Raw genomic sequence first — 21370 nt, 5'->3', positions numbered from 1 at the left:
AATCTCTCCAGATCATCCAGGGCCCGAGGCCCTCTCTTGTGCTCTTTCTTCTTCAGCTCAGCTCACCACACAGGTTTTCAGTGGGGTTCAGGTTGGGGGACTGAGATGGTCATGGCAGAAGCTTGACCATGGCAGAAGCTTGATTCTGTGGTCAGATAACCATTTTTTAAATTTTGATTTGGACATATGCTTCAGATCACTGTCCTGCAGGAAGATCCAATGACGACCCAGTTTTAGTTTCCTGACAGAGGCAGCCAGATTTTGATTTAAAATGTTCTGGTATTTCATGGAGTCTGTGATGCCATGTACCCGAACAAGGTTTCCAGGGCCTTTGGAGGAAAAACAGCCCAAAAACATCACAGAACTTCCACTATATTTTACAGCTGGGATCAGGTTATTTTCATTACAGCCACCCTTCTTTTTACACCAAATCCACCTTGAGCATTTATTGCCAAAAAGCTCCATTTTTGTTCCATCAGACCAGAGAACACGGTTCCAGTCAAAGTTGTAATAGCGTTTCACAAATTTCTTGGAAACCCTAAGATTTTACTTTTTCTTATAATTCACCAACAGTGATCCATGAGGATTTTTTTTTTTTGTTATTGGTGTTTTTTTGGTTTTTTTTGCCTCTCTTACCATCTTCCTCACTGTATGTGGGAGCAAAATAAACTTGGTTCCTTTTCCAGGCAAATTTGTAACAGTTCCAGTTGGTGTCCACTTTTTTATTATTGCCCTAACAGTAGAAATTGGCATTTTCAGGTGAGTAGCTTTTTTTTAATGACCATTCCCTGACTTATGAAAATCAACACACTTCTCCCTCATTTGGTTTGTGTGTTCTTTTATCTTTCCCATGTTGATGGAACACTAAGAGAATTTGGCCTCTGTGTCACCTCATATTTGTTCCCCAGTTAATCAGGAAGTCATGAATTACAGCTTGAAAATTCCTACACACACCAATCAACTAAAAATGTACAATTTAAATGGTAAACATGCTTCAGGTATATTGGGTTCACTATAATTTCCAGGGACGCCAATAACAGTGGTATATGTGTTTTTTGATTAAAATAATTATTTCTTGATGAGGGATTTGTTTTTCTGTGAATAAAGTTATTTCAATTAAAGGTTGGATTTTTTTTTTCATTTTTCAGTGTGAGATGAAGCTACTTCACCAAAAGGTGATTTTTTTTAACCCTTTTTACGAATCTTTACAAGGGGGCCAATAATCGTGTCGGGCACTGTATATTTCTTGAACAGCTTACCATGTGCAGGTCACCTGAGCTTGCAGCAGTCAGCAAGGCTGTAACATATAGAGCAACACAGAGGAATAAGTTACTTCATTTCTGTGTAGTGTCGTAATACAGAAGAAGCCGTTTCAAAATCTATTGTTAAATACCATCTCCATAACCACAGCCGGATGCTGAGAAGCACTGTGTCAAAGAAGTTGTGATCAGATGACACTTTCGTCAAGGTTTTTGGTCATAATATTATGTTTGGTGAAAAAAGAGATAGAATAAAGTAAAGTGACAAATACTGTAATAAAGGAAAGTGACAAATACTGTAATATATAGTGCTGAATCATCAACGTTTTACTAAATAGTAGTTGCGGTGGTGGCAATAATTTTAAGGAAAAAAATGGCACTACCAAAAAAAAAAAAAAAATTTGACAACCCCAAATCAGAATAAAGGTTGGGACGGTATGTTGAAATTGAAATTAAAAATGAAAACAATGATTTGTAAATAATATTAGTATCAATTTCGATTCTTGCAACTCATTTCAAAAAAAAGTTAGGACGGTAAAGCATTTACCACTTTGTAATGTTGCCATTCCTTCTGACAACACTTAAAAGATGTTTAGGGACTGAAAACACCAAGTGATGAAGTGTTTCAGGTCTTATTTTGTCCCATTCTTCCTGCAAAGGTGTGCAACAGTACGGGGTCTTTATCATACTTTTCACTTCAAAATTCTCCACACATTCTCTGTTGGGGACAGAGGGGACAGACACCCTCTACTTCCACAGCCATGCCTTTGTAATGTGTGCAGAATGTGGTTTTGCATTGTCTTGTTGAAATATACCTGGAAATGATTTCGTCCTGAAGGCTGCATATGTTGCTCCAAAATCTCAGTGTACTTTTCTGCATTAATGCTGCCATCACAGAAATGTAAGCATTTGTGCACTGACACAACCCCATACCATGACAGACCCTGGCTTTTGGACTTGTTACTGCTAACAGTCTGGATGGTCCTTTTCTTCTGTCGTACAGAGCACACGGCCTCCATTTCTTCCAAAAAAGACCTGGAATACTGATTCATCTGACCACAATACACACTTCCACTGTGTGATGGTCCATCCCAGATGCCTCAGAGCCCAGACAAGTCGATGGTGCTTCTGGACACAGTTCACATAAAGCTTCTTTTTTGCACAGTAAAGTCTTAACTGGTATTTGTGGATATAACTCTGCATTGTAGTGCTTGACAAAGGTTTGCCATAGTAATCCTGAGCCCATGTGGTTATATCAGCTATAGATGAATGACAGTTCCTGATGCAGTGCTGTCTGAGCGATTGGAGATCACGGGTGTTCAGATTAGGTTTGTGCCCTTGCCCTGTACACACCGAAATTCCTCAGATTACTTGAATATTTTAATGATATTATGCACCACAAGGGTGAAATATCCAAATCCCTTCATATGTTTCTTTGAGGAATATTGTTTTTAAACATTTCAATAATTTACTCATGCGCTTGTTGACAAACTGGAGATCCTCGGCCCGTCTTTGCTCCTTGAAGACTAGCCCTGTGTCCGACATCACTCATTACTCACTATATAGTGGACTATATAGTGAGTTCGCCATTTTGTAGTGCTGTCTGAATGTATAGTGAGAATTATTACACCCTGTATAGTGCACTCAAAGTATCCCACAATGCACCATGAAAAGTAGTGTACAACCGATAGTCACTAACCAAGCAATACATACCATCATGCATTGCGGTCGCGCTGAAAAAAAAAAAAAAGTGTGTTGGGGTGAATGGACGAAGAAAGAAACACATTATAAATGGACATCCAAGTACAATTAAAAATAGTAAGAGAATAGAAAATAAGGTAAAATAGAATAAGACAGATAAAATACAAGGATAAAAGTTACAGTGCAGAGCGAGGAATTAATCAAAAGCTTCAAATTTGATTTAATAAAAGGTAGTGGCAAAGAAGAAAGTATTCAGCTTTGATTTAAAAGAACTGAAAGATGCAACAGACACAAAGTAATTTGTATTTATTAATATGGGAAATGCGCTCAGTATAATATGGATTTATCACAAAAATACATGCACATATTTATTATTTTGAAAACCCTCCAGCCGACTGATCTGGCACGTTTTAATTGTGCGACAGTAATGACGTAAATAACAGTGCGGTGGAGTAGTGTCCGAAAGTGTTTTTTAATTTTACCAATGAGCTCACTATATAGTCCTCTATATAGTAATTCCCTATATAGTGAGTAGGGCGTAGTGAACGAGTGAGTGATTTCGGACAGAGGGTAGGCCTTTCCTGGATACTGATTTTGTACCAAATAATGATTACAATCACTTGTTGGCATCACCTGTTTCAAATCGCATCATTATTTAACCATTTTACCTCATTACTAGCCCTAAATTGCCCCTGTCCCAACTTTTTTGGAATATGTTGCCTGAAATGCAGGAATGGATATATGTTAAGAAATGAAATGAAGTTGACCAGACAAAACATGAAATATCTTGGGTTCATGCTGTCTGCAATGAAATACAAGTCAAAGTAAATGAAGAAATCATTGCTTTTTTTATTTATTTGCATTTTCCATACCATCCCAACTTTTTCTGATTTGGGGTTTTAAAAAAAATGCACTTATGGGTTATTCTTTACAGTCATTAATTTCTGTCTGTTTTTATGAAGGGTGTCTATAAATAAAAATTCTACAATTTGCTCTGTGAACTCCTCACTTCCTAGTCATATGGAATTTCCAGAAGCTTTAAGTCTTAATCACTAGAAAGTGTTATCTTCAAACTTGTGTGTTAATCACCACTGTGTGAACTGTAATTTGCAATGTAGATTGCAAAACAAGATTATAAACTATTTAGATTATAAATAAGCTTGAATTTATATTGTACTTTGTCTGTTAATTATAACATCAAGCTGCCATTTAGATTATAAACCAAGTTTGGCCTTTTAGTGTATCTTGTTCATCTGTTAATATGTAATTTAATCTGTATAACAAGCTTGCAGTTCTACTTTACCTTGCTCTTCTGGTGTCAATGAAACCCTGTAAAGAGCAATAAGGTGCAGAATCAGAATTTTGTCCTATAAGCAGATTAACTTTCGCAGAAGGAGGACATTTGGACAGTCTCCTGTGTTTAGCAGCTCTGGTACAGGAGTGGACAAATCATAGCCAAATCTAGCCCATCAGGCAAGAGAAAGCCCCACTGTGCTTGACCAGTCTCATGTTATGTTTGGCCAGGCGTCTAATTAGTACAATCTAGATTAAAAAGAAGCAAACAACATAATTTAACTCAAACGTATGACAAGACAATTATGAGAACAAGTGAGTCCTTGAATTCCTGTGAGGAGTGATCGTCTCCTGATGTTGCTGTTGATGAAGCATTGTATTTGTCCCCATGGCAAAAAAACAGAACGCTATGAACTGTAGTGTTGTCTTGTTATATGTAATTTGCATGTTATTTGAGCCTGGCTAGCATGTTCATTCTCACTTGATGAAAAGTTAGACAGTTGAAAAGTGACGTGACTGCATGTTATACTAGCATTAAGTTACATAACAGTTTTTAATGCCGCAGTGCACTTTTGTCACGATTTCCACATCCTTTTTTTTATATGGCTAATAAAAAATAGTTCCTACCAACAGCCAGACCATGTACTTGGTGCATGTGCACAGTGCAGCAGGTCACAGGATTCATTTATTTTTAAATAAATATATCAAATGAAAAGTTTTCTTTAGTGAAAGCCAAGAGGAACAGAGTTTTTTTTCGCCTCGTTGTTGGATGAATGAAATAAATTACATGCTAGTGACTGTTATATCAACGGCCTTCTGAGCTCGTTTGTCTTGAGATCTACTCTTCTTGTCTTGCATGCCTCGACTACTGATTTGTCCACTGCTGACCTATGAGGATGTCTGACAACATTCTCACCCCAAGCTGGGCTCCACCACTACATCTGGCATTTCAGGGACTCTGGCCTGGTTCACTGCCGGTGCCTCGTGGTCAAGGATGAACACCTCATCCTGACAAATCTCTGTCACAAAATGCAAATGGTCCTACACACACACACACACACACACACAACATATGAACTGGAAAACACATAATTATTAGTTCTAGTGACTAAACATAACTCACTATCAATTAATCTAAGACATACCTGAGCCTTATCTATAAGGTAAAAGCGATCAGCTGATGTGGCTAAAAAAAAGAAGAAAACATTAGCAGTGTGTTAATATTATCATCATAAATGTGAATAGTGAAATACAGAAACTCCCTAAGAGTTATCACCCATGACTTACAGTCTAAGAAACTCCAGTTAGTTGAGAGTCTGTGTGCAGAAGGAAGTCGGGATAAGCCTCTGCTCTCATCCTGGGAAACACGGGATTTTTTGGGAAAACATTAAACAAACGTTTAAAGTAGGAAATGCAACAGATTATTTTAAAACAGCTTAAATATTTCTATCCATAGTATTAAAACAATATTTTTAATTCAGTGTCTTAACATTACATTGATTAGTGACAAATGCAAAAGTGGAAAAGAAAAAAAAAAACAATAGCTGAATCCGTCTGTCTATTTTCTATATGCCCAATACTATATTTATCCATCAGAGTTACGGAGAAGCCCAATCCCAGCTGACTTTAGGCAAGAGGCGGGGTACACCCTGGGCAGGCCGCCAATCTATCACAGGGCTAATACAGAAATGAACAGCCATTCACACTCACACCTCTGAGCAATTTAGGCCAAGTTTACATTAGACCGTATCTGTCTCGTTTTCTTCGCGGATGCACTGTCCGTTTACATTAAACCGCCTGGAAACGCCAGGAAACAGGAATCCGCCAGGGTCCACGTATTCAATCCAAATCGTGTCTGGTCCGGTGCTGTGTAAACATTGAGAATACACGGATACGCTGTGCTGAGCTCTAGCTGGCAACGTCACTGTGACATCCACCTTCCTGATTCGCTGGCGTTGGTCATGTGACGCGACTGCTGAAAAACGGCGCGGACTTCCGCCTTGTATCACCTTTCATTAAAGAGTATAAAAGTATGAAAATACTGCAAATACTGATGCAAATACTGCCCATTGTGTAGTTATGATTGTCTTTAGGCTTGCCATCCTTCCACTTGCAAGTGGTAAGTGATATGCACTGGGATCACACGCACAGCGGCTCAGTCCCAAATCACTGCTCGTGCGCTATACTCGCGCGCTCTGTGAGCTGCGCAGGGCCGGAGTGCGCACCCTCCAGAGGGCACTCGCTGTTCAGGGCGGAGTGATTTGGAGCGCAGGATGCCTGCGGAGCCGAGCGTATCCGTGTATTGGCGTTGCTATGTGCATGCGAATCGTGTATTGGCGTTGCTGTGTGCACACTAATCGTTTTAAAAACGTTAATCTGATGATCCGCTGATACGGTCTAATGTAAACCCCACCTTAGAGTAGCCAGTTCACCTAATCCTCATGTCTTTGGACTGTGGGAAGAAACCGGAGCACCCAGAGGAAACCCACATATCCCTTTTCGACCAACAGGGAACAGATTCCATTCTTGTTTGCGCACCAAATGTTGAACCTTTCAGAGCATTTCAACCAAAACTAAACTGGTTTGGAACCTGAAAAGTTGGTTTCCAGCTGGAACCAAAATATAGCAGGTTTTTCCAGCGCAAACTGTGATGACATGAGTAGGTGCGTCATTAGTTTGGAGAAGAAGTGGAGCACAGCAATGGAGAACGCAACAGAAAAGGACAGAACTTCAGAAAAAATTAAAAGAAAACAAATATCTGCAATAACAGAACAAAACCTCACAGGTAATCACAGCGTTCTGCCATCTTGCTACTACTGTTTACTTCTGTTGTGCATTGTGCAACACCTTCCTTTCATGACCCATCCTTGATTACAACAGTTCTGCCCAAAACTGGTGAAAACATGGCCCGGTTTGCTAACTGGCACCAAGGTTCAAAGAATCCTGAATTCCAGAGCCTGTTCCCTGTTGGTTGAAAAGGGGTAACACAGGCCTGTGGAGAGCATACAAACTCTGTACAGAAAGGCTCCAGTCAGCTTCGAGGTTCAAACCCAGAACCTTCTTAAGATAAGATAAGATAAGATAAGATAAAATAAGATAAGATAAGATAGCCTTTTATTATCCCACAAGGGGAAATTTACATTGTTACAGCAGCAAAAGAGCAGCAAAATATATAAAGAAGAAAGATAAGGCAGGGAAGGAGTAGTACAAAAAGTACTAAGTATAAAAAAAAAAAGGTATATATAAAAAGAAATAAACTACAAATTTAAAGGTAAAATTAACAAATTTGCATAAATTAACAGGTTTACTGCGCAGCATCAGTGATAACCACTGCACCACTGTGCCTCCCACAATAGCTGAATGCAAAACTTAAATATTTAGCATTAAAAAGAAAACTTCTGCATTTTCAGCCTAATCTCTCGCTACCACATGTACAGCATACTTGCATTATATTTACATCTACAGCATTTAGCAGACACACTTATCCAAAGAAGTGCTTCGTAGTCGTTATTAAAAACACATCCTTACGCAGTAAACTAGCTCAGGGACTAAGAGTACGATCTGGCTAAAACCCTATTGGAGGAGACTAATCTCCTCCAATAGGGTTTTAGCCAGATCGTACTTTTACAGGATAAAAGAAAATACACAAAACAAGTGATTTTTGTTTGTTTGTTTGTTTGTTTATTTGTTTAATTGACAAGTGCTTGGTGAAGAGCTAGGTCTATTGCGTATGTGTGATTACCATGAACATTAATTTCTCATCCCAAGACCCTAAACAGGTAACGTTTGTCGCTCTAAATTTGATTTATAGTCGAGTATTTTAAGCATGTACATACAGTACCAGTCAAAAGTTTGGACACACCTTCTAATTCAAAGTTTTTCTTTATTTTTATTAATTAAAGACACTTCATGTCTTAAGGTAATGACGGATGTCGTTTCTCTTTACTTAGTTGAGCGGTTCTTGACATAATACGGATTACTACAGTTGTGGAATAGGGCTATTTACTGTATTTTTATTATTTACTATTTACTGTTTGATCTCAAACACATTAAGAAGGCAAGAAATTAAATTGCGCTTTTGACAAGGCACCTGTTAATTGAAAAGCATTCCAGGTGACTCCCTCATGAAGCTGGTTAAGATAACGCCAATAGTGTGCAAAGCGTCATCAAGGTAAACGCTGGCTACTTTGACGAATCTAAAATATGAAATATATTTTGTGTTTTAAACCCTTTTTTGTTTACAACATCATTCCAGATGTTATTTCATAGTTTTGATGTCTTCGGTGTCATTCTACAATGTAGAAAATAGTCACAATAGAGAAAAACTATGAATGAGTAGGGGTGTTCAAAATTTTTGACTGGTATATTCATCTCATCTCATTATCTCTAGCCGCTTTATCCTGTTCTACAGGGTCGCAGGTAAGCTGGAGCCTATCCCAGCTGACTACGGGCGAAAGGCGGGGTACACCCTGGACAAGTCACCAGGGGTACTGTATATTAATAGAATTCAATAACTGCCCTTAGACTCCCATCACGAGTGTTTGTCATGTAAACCACGTTTCTGTTTTTTTCTCTGTATCGGAAAGTGTGTTGAAATGAATGTGAACTGCTCATACACTGCAGATGTAATGAATGTCAGAAGCCACATGATACATGACACTCCTTCACATGATACAGTTACACCACTTCAGTAAATCACCATGAAACACTTTAGTTCATGTACCTGATAGTGCACTCTTTGACCAGCAGAGGGAGTCTGATGCAGATCCTATCAATGCAGGCGTTACACATAAAGGTTAAAAGTGTTAAAGGACAAACATGCAGTACACAATTAATTATATCGCCCAGTGTCAGTATGGCTTATGTGTGTTCAGAGCAAAAAGAGGACAGCTGGCAGCACTCAGTGATTACATTAGTAGATTAGAAGCAATAAGGCTTGATGACATACATGAGGTTTTATGTGTATATTTATCCATCAGACCTCATGAATCATTAACTGTTAATACACCAGCTCTGGCTCAGCTCTGCAATTCAATTTATATATAAATGAAACCTCCAACATGGTGTGAGCATCCTGACTAATACGTATCAGATCCTGCATGAGTGTTTGTGTGTAATTTACAGTGGTGCTTGAAAGTTTGTGAACTCTTTAGAATTTTCTATATTTCTGCATAAATATGACCTAAAACATCATCAGATTTTCACACAAGTCCTAAAAGTAGATGAAGAGAACCCAGTTAAACAAATGAGACAAAAATATTATACTTGGTCATTTGTTTATTGAGGAAAATGATCCAATATTACATATCTGTGAGTGGCAAAAGTATGTGAACCTTTGCTTTCAGTATCTGGTGTGACCCCCTTGTGCAGCAATAACTGCAACTAAACGTTTCCGGTAACTGTTGATCAGTCCTGCACACCGGCTTGGAGGAATTTTAGCCCATTCCTCCGTACAGAACAGCTTCAACTCTGGGATGTTGGTGGGTTTCCGCACATGAACTACTAGCCACAACATTTTGATTGGATTAAGGTCAGGACTTTGACTTGGCCATTCCAAAACATTAACTTTATTCTTCTTTAACCATTCTTTGGTAGAACGACTTGTGTGCTTAGGGTCGTTGTCTTGCTGCATGACCCACCTTCTCTTGAGATTCAGTTCACAGACAGATGTCCTGACATTTTCCTTTAGAATTCGCTGGTATAATTCAGAATTCATTGTTCCATCAATGATGGCAAGCCATCCTGGCCCAGATGCAGCAAAACAGGCCCAAACCATGATGCTACCACCACCATGTTTCACAGATGGGATAAGGTTCTTGTGCTGGAATGCAGTGTTTTCCTTTCTCCAAACATAACACTTCTCATTTAAACCAAAAAGTTCTATTTTGGTCTCATCTGTCCACAAAACATTTTTCCAATAGCCTTCTGGCTTGTCCACGTGATCTTTAGCAAACTGCAGATGAGCAGCAGTGTTCTTTTTGGAGAGCAGTGGCTTTCTCTTTGCAACCCTGCCATGCACACCATTGTTGTTCAGTGTTCTCCTGATGGTGGACTCATGAACATTAACATTAGCCAATGTGAGAGAGGCCTTCAGTTGCTTAGAAGGTACCCTGGGGTCCTTTGTGACCTCACTGACTATTACATGCCTTGCTCTTGGAGTGATCTTTGTTGGTCGACCACTCCTGGGGAGGGTAACAATGGTCTTGAATTTCCTCCATTTGTACACAATCTGATTGTGGATTGGTGGAGTCCAAACTCTTTAGAGATGGTTTTGTAACCTTTTCCAGCCTGATGAGCATCAACAACGCTTTTTCTGAGGTCCTCAGAAATCTCCTTTGTTCATGTCATGATACACTTCCACAAACATTTGTTCTGAAGATCAGACTTTGATAGATCCCTGTTCTTTAAATAAAACAGGGTGCCCACTCACACCTGATTGTCATCCCATTGATTGAAAACACCTGACTCTAATTTCACCTTCAAATTAACTGCTGATCCTAGAGGTTTACATACTTTTGCCACTCACAGATATGTAATACTGAATCATTTTCCTCAATAAATAAATGACCGGTACAGTATTTTTGTCTCATTTGTTTAACTGGTTTCTCTTTATCTACTTTTAGGACTTGTGTGAAAATCTGATGATGTTTTAGGTCATATTTATGCAGAAATATAGAAAATTCTAAAGGGTTCACAAACTTTCAAGCACCACTGTATCTAGCTAATATTAAGTGTATTAGATAAGATAGCAAAAAAGCTCAATTGTTGAGACACTCCTGTCTAATTCAAATCTGGCCTAAAACGATCACATTTAGTTCCTGGGTAATCAAAATGTATTTTTAAAAATCACTGCAACAAAACAATACAAAAAGTGCTCACTAGCTATCTAGCTAGCTTTCGTTCCATGCTAACTCAGACTGACTGTTGCAGCTATACTGTATGAAATGACTCGCTAGTTTCACAAAGTACTATAATGTATTTAAAGTGTACCTGTATTGAATTTTAATTACTAGCTATTTCAAAAGATCACGTACGATACCAGTGATTCCGTCATGTAACGTTCGTCATAAGCTCTTGTCAAGTACACGCGAGTTTTAAGTCGCTGCTCCGTCAGTCAGGCACAGTCAGTGACATGTCGTCTCTTTCATGGGCTGTTCCGGCACCGGTAGTGACGCACAGTTGTTGGTTTGTCCAATTGCCTGGGCTGCAGTGGACTGATCAATGACCCCGTGTTGCAAACACCAGTCGAAGAAAACACATTATCAACTGATCTGCTCATAAGAAATAGAAGAAATAGTTACACCTACTCGAGCTGATCTTTGGCTGCATCGAGTTGAAGTAAAAAATAAATGAATAAATAAATAAAAAAGGCACTGTTCATCATCAGTGTTGCAGTTATCAAGATTGAACTGAATCGCTCTCCTGAATCATAAAATGAATCATCTGAAGTGCATAAAATCCGCGTGCCATCTCGCAATAAGTTTTACCTCCAAATAGCCCAAACTAAAGCCCAAATATATCCCTATATTCCCTAATCCCTAATGGGATGTCAGACAGATTTTATCCTGTTTACGGTGGACATTCCCATCGCGAAAGAGAAACCAATCAAAACCGAAAGAGTGAAAGTGATTATCATGCCGTTACCATCCCTGTGTCCGAAATCGCTCACTCGTTCACTACTCCCTATATAGGGAATTACTATATAGTGTCCTATATAGTGAGTAGGGAGCGATTTCAGACACAGGGCATGTGAATAATCTTTTATGAATGTGGAAGTGCACGCTCCGGTGTGACCGAGTAAGGTGACAAGTTTTATGTTTCATCTAATTTAGGTAATTTAAAAACTATAATATTATTTGGCAGTGATCACACAGGAAAGTGTAAAGTATAAAGTTTCTATCAATATGTTTATCATGCTCGTATGATAAAAAACTTGAGAAGATATTTATCTCAATACATGCCCTACTCATTCTAAACCTGTCGAGCTTCGCTGGCGAAGCTCTCGACCCCAAAGTACAACCAAATCTACTTGCACATAATACCATGAAATAATAGATATGTGCCATAAAGATCGATGACAAGTATTAGATCTATATTTATTCAACGTGTTCTGAAGTTACTTGACTGGGAACTGGGAATCTTGACCCACAGAACACTGCTTGTTTACTCGCACCCGATAACCTGGAATCAATGACTGTACGCCACTTCCGGCCGGCAACGGCTGCTCCCCATGGTTCTGCCTCCGTGGGTAATTCTCATCTCATCTCATTATCTCTAGCTGCTTTATCCTGTTCTACAGGGTCACAGGCAAGCTGGAGCCTATCCCAGCTGACTACGGGCGAAAGGCGGGGTACACCCTGGACAAGTCGCCAGGTCATCACAGGGCTGACACATAGACACAGACAACCATTCACACTCACATTCACACCTACGGTCAATTTAGAGTCACCAGTTAACCTAACCTGCATGTCTTTGGACTGTGGGGGAAACCGGAGCACCCGGAGGAAACCCACGCGGACACGGGGAGAACATGCAAACTCCGCACAGAAAGGCCCTCGCCGGGCACGGGGCTCGAACCCGGACCTTCTTGCTGTGAGGCGGCAGTGCTAACCACTACACCACCGTGCCGCCCCGTGGGTAATTCACGGAATAAAATTGCACACAAAAGTGCTTTTACGGTGTTTTTTTTGACTGAATGTGCACATCTTTTGTCTATAAGTAATACATAAAGCACGATTAATGTTGTAAGCATGACCAGTAACGGTACACTTTAAGAGATGAATTAAAACACTTGCCTATTCTGTATCAGTGATTTTTATTTCAAATTTGCATCTAAAACCCTGCCAAATCCTGTCTCTACTTCATTTTTGCTGATTGCCACAGCACTCCATTCCTGATTATTCCAGTCTAAGCATCTTGGGGGGCATCACAATGAAAAAACATTCTGACACCTTCTGACAATCTGACATACTAATTAAACATTATGCTTTCACTACTGTTTAGATCCTTTTGATTAATATGTCTTTTCAGATCTGTTTTTTAATGGCAGGTGTAAAGCTATCCTGTTAAAGTATATAAATTGAGCATGGTAATAAGTGTTAATTTACAGGCAGTGTAACATTGTCCTGATTGTAGCTTTAGTTCAGTTTTCTGTGCCAAGATACTCTACTAATTACTGCATGTCTTTGTTGATAGTGAGTTTGCTTTATAATGAGGCGAGTTAAAGTGCCTCAGAGGACATGCTGCCCTAGTATTCATCAGCACTGAAGGCAGGACAGCTGCTCTGGATGAGGATACACCCTCTGTGGAGAAAGATTCTCACCTCCTGCAGTCTGTCAATGTAGAGTCGACAAGTTTCTAGGTCACAGTCTCCTCTTACTACCACGATGCCAACAGGGGTCGCTGCACACGCACGCACAGAGAGAGAGAGAGAGAGAGAGAGAGAGAGAGAATGAATGAATGAATTGATATTAGTCAGTAATATATGTATGTCAAATACAAAAACATTTATTCACACGAGTGCAAAACCTTGTTTAATCCACAGTAAGGGTACACTGGGAACACTGGTAGCTTAACAATTTTAAAATCTCAGCACTCCCAGTCACTTTTGGGCCCTTGAGTAGGACTCTTAACCCTCATCTGTTCATTAATGTGCTCAAAACTGGACAGATGAAGTTTGGAAAACTTCACCTGGTCTTTTTCCAATATTCAGCTGTCTAGTTTTGTGTATTCTGAGATGCTTTTCTGCTCAGCATAATTGTAAAGAGTGGCTATTTTAAAGTGCACATTCTGGACCAATTTCATTTTTTTAAATATGAAAGTATGTCCCTTTACACACTCATCCAGAAGGGTAATTTTGCACAAGGCCATCTGTCTACAGCAGAAAAAAATAAAATAACAAAACATGTCTGGAAAAATCCCAAGGGAGTCTGGAGCCAGATTTGTGACGTCACCTGCGGAAGCGCCAGCAGGCTGCGCGAGCTTTGCATGGTTTCAGTGCACAGCCTGTGTACACCAAGCGCTCCCATTTCTCTCTCATTGTCCGGTCTTTTGGAAAACGATGAGTACTAATCCCATCAGGATTGGTGTTGCTACACCCTCCTACGGTACATCTGTTAACCATTTTAATAATTACGCGATAACGTTGAAGAAATTTGCAGAAAACCACCAGGCCGTTTTCTCATAAACAAACCAGCGCTGACGTAGGATTCAGAAGGAGGCGTCCCGCACGCGACGTCACAAAAATCAATGTTTCCCGGGAAATCCAAATGCCAAGTTTTTTCAGAGGCGGACCAATTCGCCTCAAATGGCTTGATTTCAACTGAATTTTTCTGGTATTGCGCAAGGTAAAACAATTGCACAAAATGCAAAATGTGACAGATATTTGACCAAAGTTTAATATAAAATAGGAGAATTACACTGATCTTGCTCCTGAATTTACCCATGATATGCACTTTAAGTTATGTAGCCTCTCTGTCAGTTCAAACCAGTCTGACCATTCTCCTCTGAACTCTCAGATCAATATATGTCCGCCTACAGAACTGCTGTTCACTGGATGTTTACCATTTTTTGCACATTCTGTGTCACCACTACACTGTGAAAATCCCAGGTGATCAGAAGTTTCTAAAATACTCACACCAACAACCAGCCATGATCAAAGTTCAATTCAATTAAATTCAATTCAGTTTTATTTATATAGTGCTTTTAAAAATGCCTTTTGTCATAAAGCAGCTTTAGATTTTGATTCAGATCCCTATTGAGTAAATCGGAGGTGACAGTAGCAAGGAAAAACTCCCTGAGACAACATGAGGAAGAAACCCTAGAGGACCCAAAGTCTTCCACAACTGTATGCTTTCAAGTCAGACAGTACTGAGTGTGCTGAAAGGATCCTCAGTACAACCATCAAAGCCAGTCACTGAGATCAATTTTCCCCCATCCTGATGTTTGATGTGAACATTAACTGAAGCTCTTGACCTGTATCTGCAAGAGTTTATGCACTGGGCTACTGCCACATGACTGCTGTTTGGACAAATGCATAAATGAGGCAGATGCTAATTAACCTACAATTATCTGATAAATCTACCATATTTTCTAGATGTACAATCACTGATTGTACCCCGTTGCTATGGACACTGTTGCTATGGACAATTGGTCCCCATAGACCAGCACAGGACCACCCCAGACGAGCTATTATTGGAATGACGGATGCTTCAGTGACACTGGTCAAGAGTAGTCTTTTAAGGTTAAAACGATAGTTAGGTTTACTTCATAAACTCAACCATCACCCTACCAACAGAATAGCAAATGCCCAAAGTTGAAACTGTACAAAACAATGATTGTATGAGCAATATAATACAAATAACATCATATTTTTATGTTGACTGATTCTACAGGTTGAGATAGTGACTTTAACTTCTCCCTAAAATCTAGCATGTCAGATATGCTTTTACATTACAGAGACACAAGTATTTTACTGGAAAATAAAACATTCGTATTTTTCATATGAGCTGCATCCAGGACAACAACCGTGACATAGTTTCCAATATCCTTGATGAATTGTTTTGATAAATTTGGGTACTTTTTGTTTGTGAATGTGTCTGTATAATAAAAAGAAAATCACACGTTGGCTTAAAGATTTGAAGTTTCAAAGCTTCTCGTGTTGAAAAACTCGCATTTTTTTATATAAAATACATCACAGATCTGAGGGACATATTTCCAGATATTTCACTCTGATGACATCACTCCCAGTGATCCCTCTGACTAGACGCATGTTGTCAAAATGGCGAACCGGTTCAAAATTAAAATTATTTTGATTAACTTGCATTTTTTTGTAGATGTGTCCAAATAATATAAAGAACATTATGCTAATATAAAGAACATTATGTAATGCTAATGTTTGTGGTGTCCGTTTGCACATCACACCACAAACATTAGCATTACTGCTGTATCTGCTGCTATTGCTCATTTGCACTACTGTCATATACACCTCATAAGCTGCTCTTCTAGCACCTTCTCCGTTATTGTACCGTATTGCACTACTGCTATTTTGTACATTGTTTGATTTTAGAGTGTATTTTTATCTATATTATCTATATGTATATATACAACCCCGATTCCAAAAAAGTTGGGACAAAGTACAAATTGTAAATAAAAATGGAATGCAATGATGTGGAAGTTTCAAAATTCCATATTTTATTCAGAATAGAACATAGATGACATATCAAATGTTTAAACTGAGAAAATGTATCATTTAAAGAGAAAAATTAGGTGATTTTAAATTTCATGACAACAACATATCTCAAAAAAGTTGGGACAAGGCCATGTTTACCACTGTGAGACATCCCCTTTTCTCTTTACAACAGTCTGTAAACGTCTGGGGACTGAGGAGACAAGTTGCTCAAGTTTAGGGATAGGAATGTTAACCCATTCTTGTCTAATGTAGGATTCTAGTTGCTCAACTGTCTTAGGTCTTTTTTGTCGTAGCTTCTGTTTTATGATGCGCCAAATGTTTTCTATGGGTGAAAGATCTGGACTGCAGCCTGGCCAGTTCAGTACCCGGACCCTTCTTCTATGCAGCCATGATGCTGTAATTGATGCAGTACGTGGTTTGGCATTGTCATGTTGGAAAATGCAAGGTCTTCCCTGAAAGAGACGTCGTCTGGATGGGAGCATATGTTGCTCTAGAACCTGGATATACCTTTCAGCATTGATGGTGTCTTTCCAGATGTGTAAGCTGCCCATGCCACATGCACTAATGCAACACCATACCATCAGAGATGCAGGCTTCTGAACTGAGCGCTGATGATAACTTGGGTCGTCCTTCTCCTCTTTAGTCCGAATGATACGGCGTCCCTGATTTCCATAAAGAACTTCACATTTTGATTCGTCTGACCACAGAACAGTTTTCCACTTTGCCACAGTCCATTTTAAATGAGCCTTGGCCCAGAGAAGATGCCTGAGCTTCTGGATCATGTTTAGATTCGGCTTCTTCTTTGAACTATAGAGTTTTAGCTGGCAACAGCGGATGGCACGGTGAATTTTGTTCACAGATAATGTTCTCTGGAAATATTCCTGAGCCCATATTGTGATTTCCAATACAGAAGCATGCCTGTATGTGATGCAGTGCCGTCTAAGGGCCCGAAGATCACGGGCACCCAGTATGGTTTTCCGGCCTTGACCCTTACGCACAGAGATTCTTCCAGATTCTCTGAATCTTTTGATGATATTATGCACTGTAGATGATGATATGTTCAAACTCTTTGCAATTTTACACTGTTGAACTCCTTTCTGATATTGCTCCACTATTTGTCGGCGCAGAATTAGGGGGATTGGTGATCCTCTTCCCATCTTTACTTCTGAGAGCTGCTGCCACTCCAAGATGCTCTTTTTATAGCCAGTCATGTTAATGACCTATTGCCAGTTGACCTAATGAGTTACAGTTTGGTCCTCCAGCTGTTCCTTTTTTGTCCCTTTGGCCAAGTTTACATTAGACCGTATCTGTCTCGTTTTCTTCGCGGATGCACTGTCCGTTTACATTAAAATGCCTGGAAACGCCAGGAAACGGGAATCCGCCAGGGTCCACATATTCAATCCAAATCGTGTCTGGTCCGGTGCTGTGTAAACATTGAGAATACGTGGATACACGGATACGCTGTGCTGAGCTCTAGCTGGCGTCGTCATTGGACAACGTCACTGTGACATCCACCTTCCTGATTCGCTGGCGTTGGTCATGTGACGCGACTGCTGAAAAACGGCGCGGACTTCTGCCTTGTATCACCTTTCATTAAAGAGTATAAAAGTATGAAAATACTGCAAATACTGATGCAAATACTGCCCATTGTGTAGTTATGATTGTCTTTAGGCTTGCCATCCTTCCACTTGCAAGTGGTAAGTGACGCGCATGCCCGACATCACACACACAGCGGCTCAGTCCCAAATCACTGCTCGTGCGCTATACTCGCGCGCTCTGTGAGCTGCGCAGGGCCGGAGTGCGCACCCTCCAGAGGGCACTCGCTGTTCAGGGCGGAGTGATTTGGAACGCAGGATGCCTGCGGAGCCGAGCGTATCCGTGTATTGGCGTTGCTATGTGCACGTGAATCGTGTATTGGCGTTGCTGTGTGCACACTAATCGTTTTAAAAACATTAATCTGATGATCCGCTGATACGGTCTAATGTAAACCCCACCTTTAACTTTTCCAGCCTCTTATTGCCCCTGTCCCAACTTTTTTGAGATGTGTTGCTGTCATGAAATTTCAAATGAGCCAATATTTGGCATGAAATTTCAAAATGTCTCACTTTCAATATTTGATATGTTGTCTATGTTCTATTGTGAATACAATATCAGTTTTTGAGATTTGTAAATTATTGCATTCCGTTTTTATTTACAATTTGTACTTTGTCCCAACTTTTTTGGAATCGGGGTTGTATTGTTTTTCTTAATTTTTTATCTATATTTATAAATATTTATATATATTGTTTGTTTTTGTTTTTTGTCTGTGTAATCTTTATCTGTTTTTACAAGTAAGGTGAGAGAGAAACGGCATTTTGATTCTCCTATATGTCCTGGATATATAGTGAATTCGTGAATATGTTCACCACTTGAAGATAAACTTCATATCTTCGCACCACCGTGTAATATCCTCTATATATGCCATGTCACCTACAGAGAAAATATGTTAAAATATGTATATTTTAGTGGCCCAATATTATCCTTCACTGTTAGTTCCAGGATATTTAGTTTATTTCACTTTCAGGGTATTTTCCATGACTCAAACACTAGTCATGTTTTCCAGAATACATGAGAACACTATTCAGTGTCTTGAGCCATTGTTAAATATTCGCTTGCTTCAGAAAACATGAAATCATCATTCATATATCCCTCTTGAAATGCTCTGTTTGAGCAGTAGTTAGTTACAGCAGGCAGTGAGTGAGGAAATGACACTCACAGACTTCTCGCAATCGCTCCTTGTCCAACTGCAAGCTTTCATATTCGTGCCGGCCGATGCGATTGACACGCAGTCGTAGGCGTTCAGGCACTGCGTGAGGGCTGCACAGAGAAACACACACACACAGAAAGAATAATGCGTATACTACAGAAAGAATAAAGCAAATACTTAAAGCATTTTTCCTGCTTTCTCTCCCAGTTTCTTCACTTACTGGTTGATCTGATTTCCTGATTCAGCCATAGCCACTCTAATGCTAGCTTTAAAAGGTACAATAAGCAAAATTTGTTTTAAAATAAGGTTTGGAAAATGTTTCATTTTTAGTGACATCCGACTGCCAATGCTGGAAAAATGTTTATCCAGTTATACAAGCATAAATAATGTCCAAATTAATGTACAGAATGCAAAATCAATGCTTAAACACATAACTAGTGGCTGTGTTATAACTGACACAACTTTTTATTCTGCCATAATTAACACAAACCACTGCTCTTGGATAAAAGGGATGTGATTTAAATACCATGAAGAGAACGAGTTCTTAAAAAGAGAAACTATCTGAATCTGATGCTCTGTGGCTTATGTAGGTATGGACATTGAGGATAATGTTAAAACTAAGCTATTATAATAAATGTTAACAATAACAAAGTAACATAAATGGAAAGTCCTTGACAAAAGCATGCTTCATAACCACACAAAACACACAGCACTTAATTACACTATGTATAGCTGAATGGAATGTACATTATCACAAACACAACACACACACACACACACACACGTACAGTACACTGTATTTTCTAGACAATAAGTCACAAGTGTAAGGATACCCGCAACCCTGCAACCCTCTGCATATCTCAGTGCCAGCATATCAGTGGTTTTAGATTTGGCTACAATTTGATAACTTCCTCTTGCAGCTTCCGAAACATTACTCACACTGTTATTTCACCTCTTGTGTCAGAAATAACGAAAATGCATAGAGCAGCACTTCTTCCACAGCACTTTAAAGGAACAGTCCATTGTACTTCCATAATGAAATATGCTCTTATCTGAATTGAGACGAGCTGCTCCGTACCTCTCCGAGCTTTGCGCGACCTCCCAGTCAGTCAGACGCAGTCAGACGCGCTGTCACTCCTGTTAGCAATGTAGCTAGGCTCAGCATGGCCAATGGTATTTTTTGGGGCTGTAGTTAGATGCGACCAAACTCTTCCGCGTTTTTCCTGTTTACATAGGTTTATATGACCAGTGATATGAAACAAGTTCAGTTACACAAATTGAAACGTAGAGATTTTCTATGCTATGGAAAGTCCGCACTATAATGACAGGCGTACTAACACCTTCTGCGCGCTTCGGCAGCGCATTGATACGGAGCTCAGAAATCAATGCGCTGTCGAAGCGCGCAGAAGGTGTTAGTACGCCTGTCATTATAGTGCGGACTTTCCATAGCATAGAAAATCTCTACGTTTCAATTTGTGTAACTGAACTTGTTTCATGTCACTGGTCATATAAACCTATGTAAATAGGAAAAACGCGGAAGAGTTTGGTCGCATCTAACTACAGCCCCAAAAAATACCATTGGCCATGCTGAGCCTAGCTACATTGCTAACAGGAGTGACAGCGCGTCTGACTGCGTCTGACTGACTGGGAGGTCGCGCAAAGCTCGGACAGGTACGGAGCAGCTCGTCTCAATTCAGATAAGAGCATATTTCATTATGGAAGTACGGTGAACTGTTCCTTTAAAACTGGCATGTTATAATTAGGCTCATGCAAAAATTATACCATTGCAATCGGCACTATAAATTGCAGCACCTATGTGGAATAAAATAAAATGTTTTATAGTCTGGAAAATACGTGCTACAGAAAAAACTTGCACAAATGAACATGTGAATCTTGTGTGTGCACTTTGTGCAGGCACACAAGTACGCCTCCTTCCACCCTCACACACACTGGAGCACACACAAATACACACACACACTCTCTGCATGGCTGAGGAGAGTGACGTGGGTGTGTGAGCATGTGTGCGGTGAGGACCAGAGAAATACTTACACTGAGAAGGAGTCAGGGGGAGCAGAGAGGCGGCGCAGATCTGCTGCGCACACTTTCTGAATGCTGCATCAACACAGGCAACACAGGAGCAAGCGAGAGAGAGAGAGAGAGAGAGAGAGAGAGAGAGAGCGC

At 39.8% G+C, this 21370-nt stretch overlaps 1 protein-coding gene across 2 annotated transcripts in view; it reads right to left on the bottom strand.

Moving 5' to 3' along the window:
* Window positions 1–21370, bottom strand: part of dgki (diacylglycerol kinase, iota) — a 162741-nt gene that overhangs the window by 12915 nt on the left and 128456 nt on the right. For both annotated transcript variants that reach the window (XM_060903143.1, XM_060903144.1), the window contains exons 21-28: window positions 19199–19299; window positions 13576–13655; window positions 8977–9021; window positions 5541–5610; window positions 5399–5439; window positions 5170–5294; window positions 4264–4289; window positions 1260–1297 (exon numbers count right to left, since the gene is read on the bottom strand). In XM_060903143.1, coding sequence (XP_060759126.1) covers window positions 1260–1297; window positions 4264–4289; window positions 5170–5294; window positions 5399–5439; window positions 5541–5610; window positions 8977–9021; window positions 13576–13655; window positions 19199–19299 — 526 coding nt within the window. The remainder of the gene's footprint in view (window positions 1–1259; window positions 1298–4263; window positions 4290–5169; window positions 5295–5398; window positions 5440–5540; window positions 5611–8976; window positions 9022–13575; window positions 13656–19198; window positions 19300–21370) is intronic.

Source organism: Neoarius graeffei, chromosome 21 (genome assembly GCF_027579695.1).
Source record: "Neoarius graeffei isolate fNeoGra1 chromosome 21, fNeoGra1.pri, whole genome shotgun sequence".
Classification (NCBI taxonomy): Eukaryota; Metazoa; Chordata; class Actinopteri; order Siluriformes; family Ariidae; genus Neoarius; species Neoarius graeffei.
Note: the sequence above shows the minus strand (reverse complement) of the source record. Positions and strands in the feature narration are given on the sequence as shown.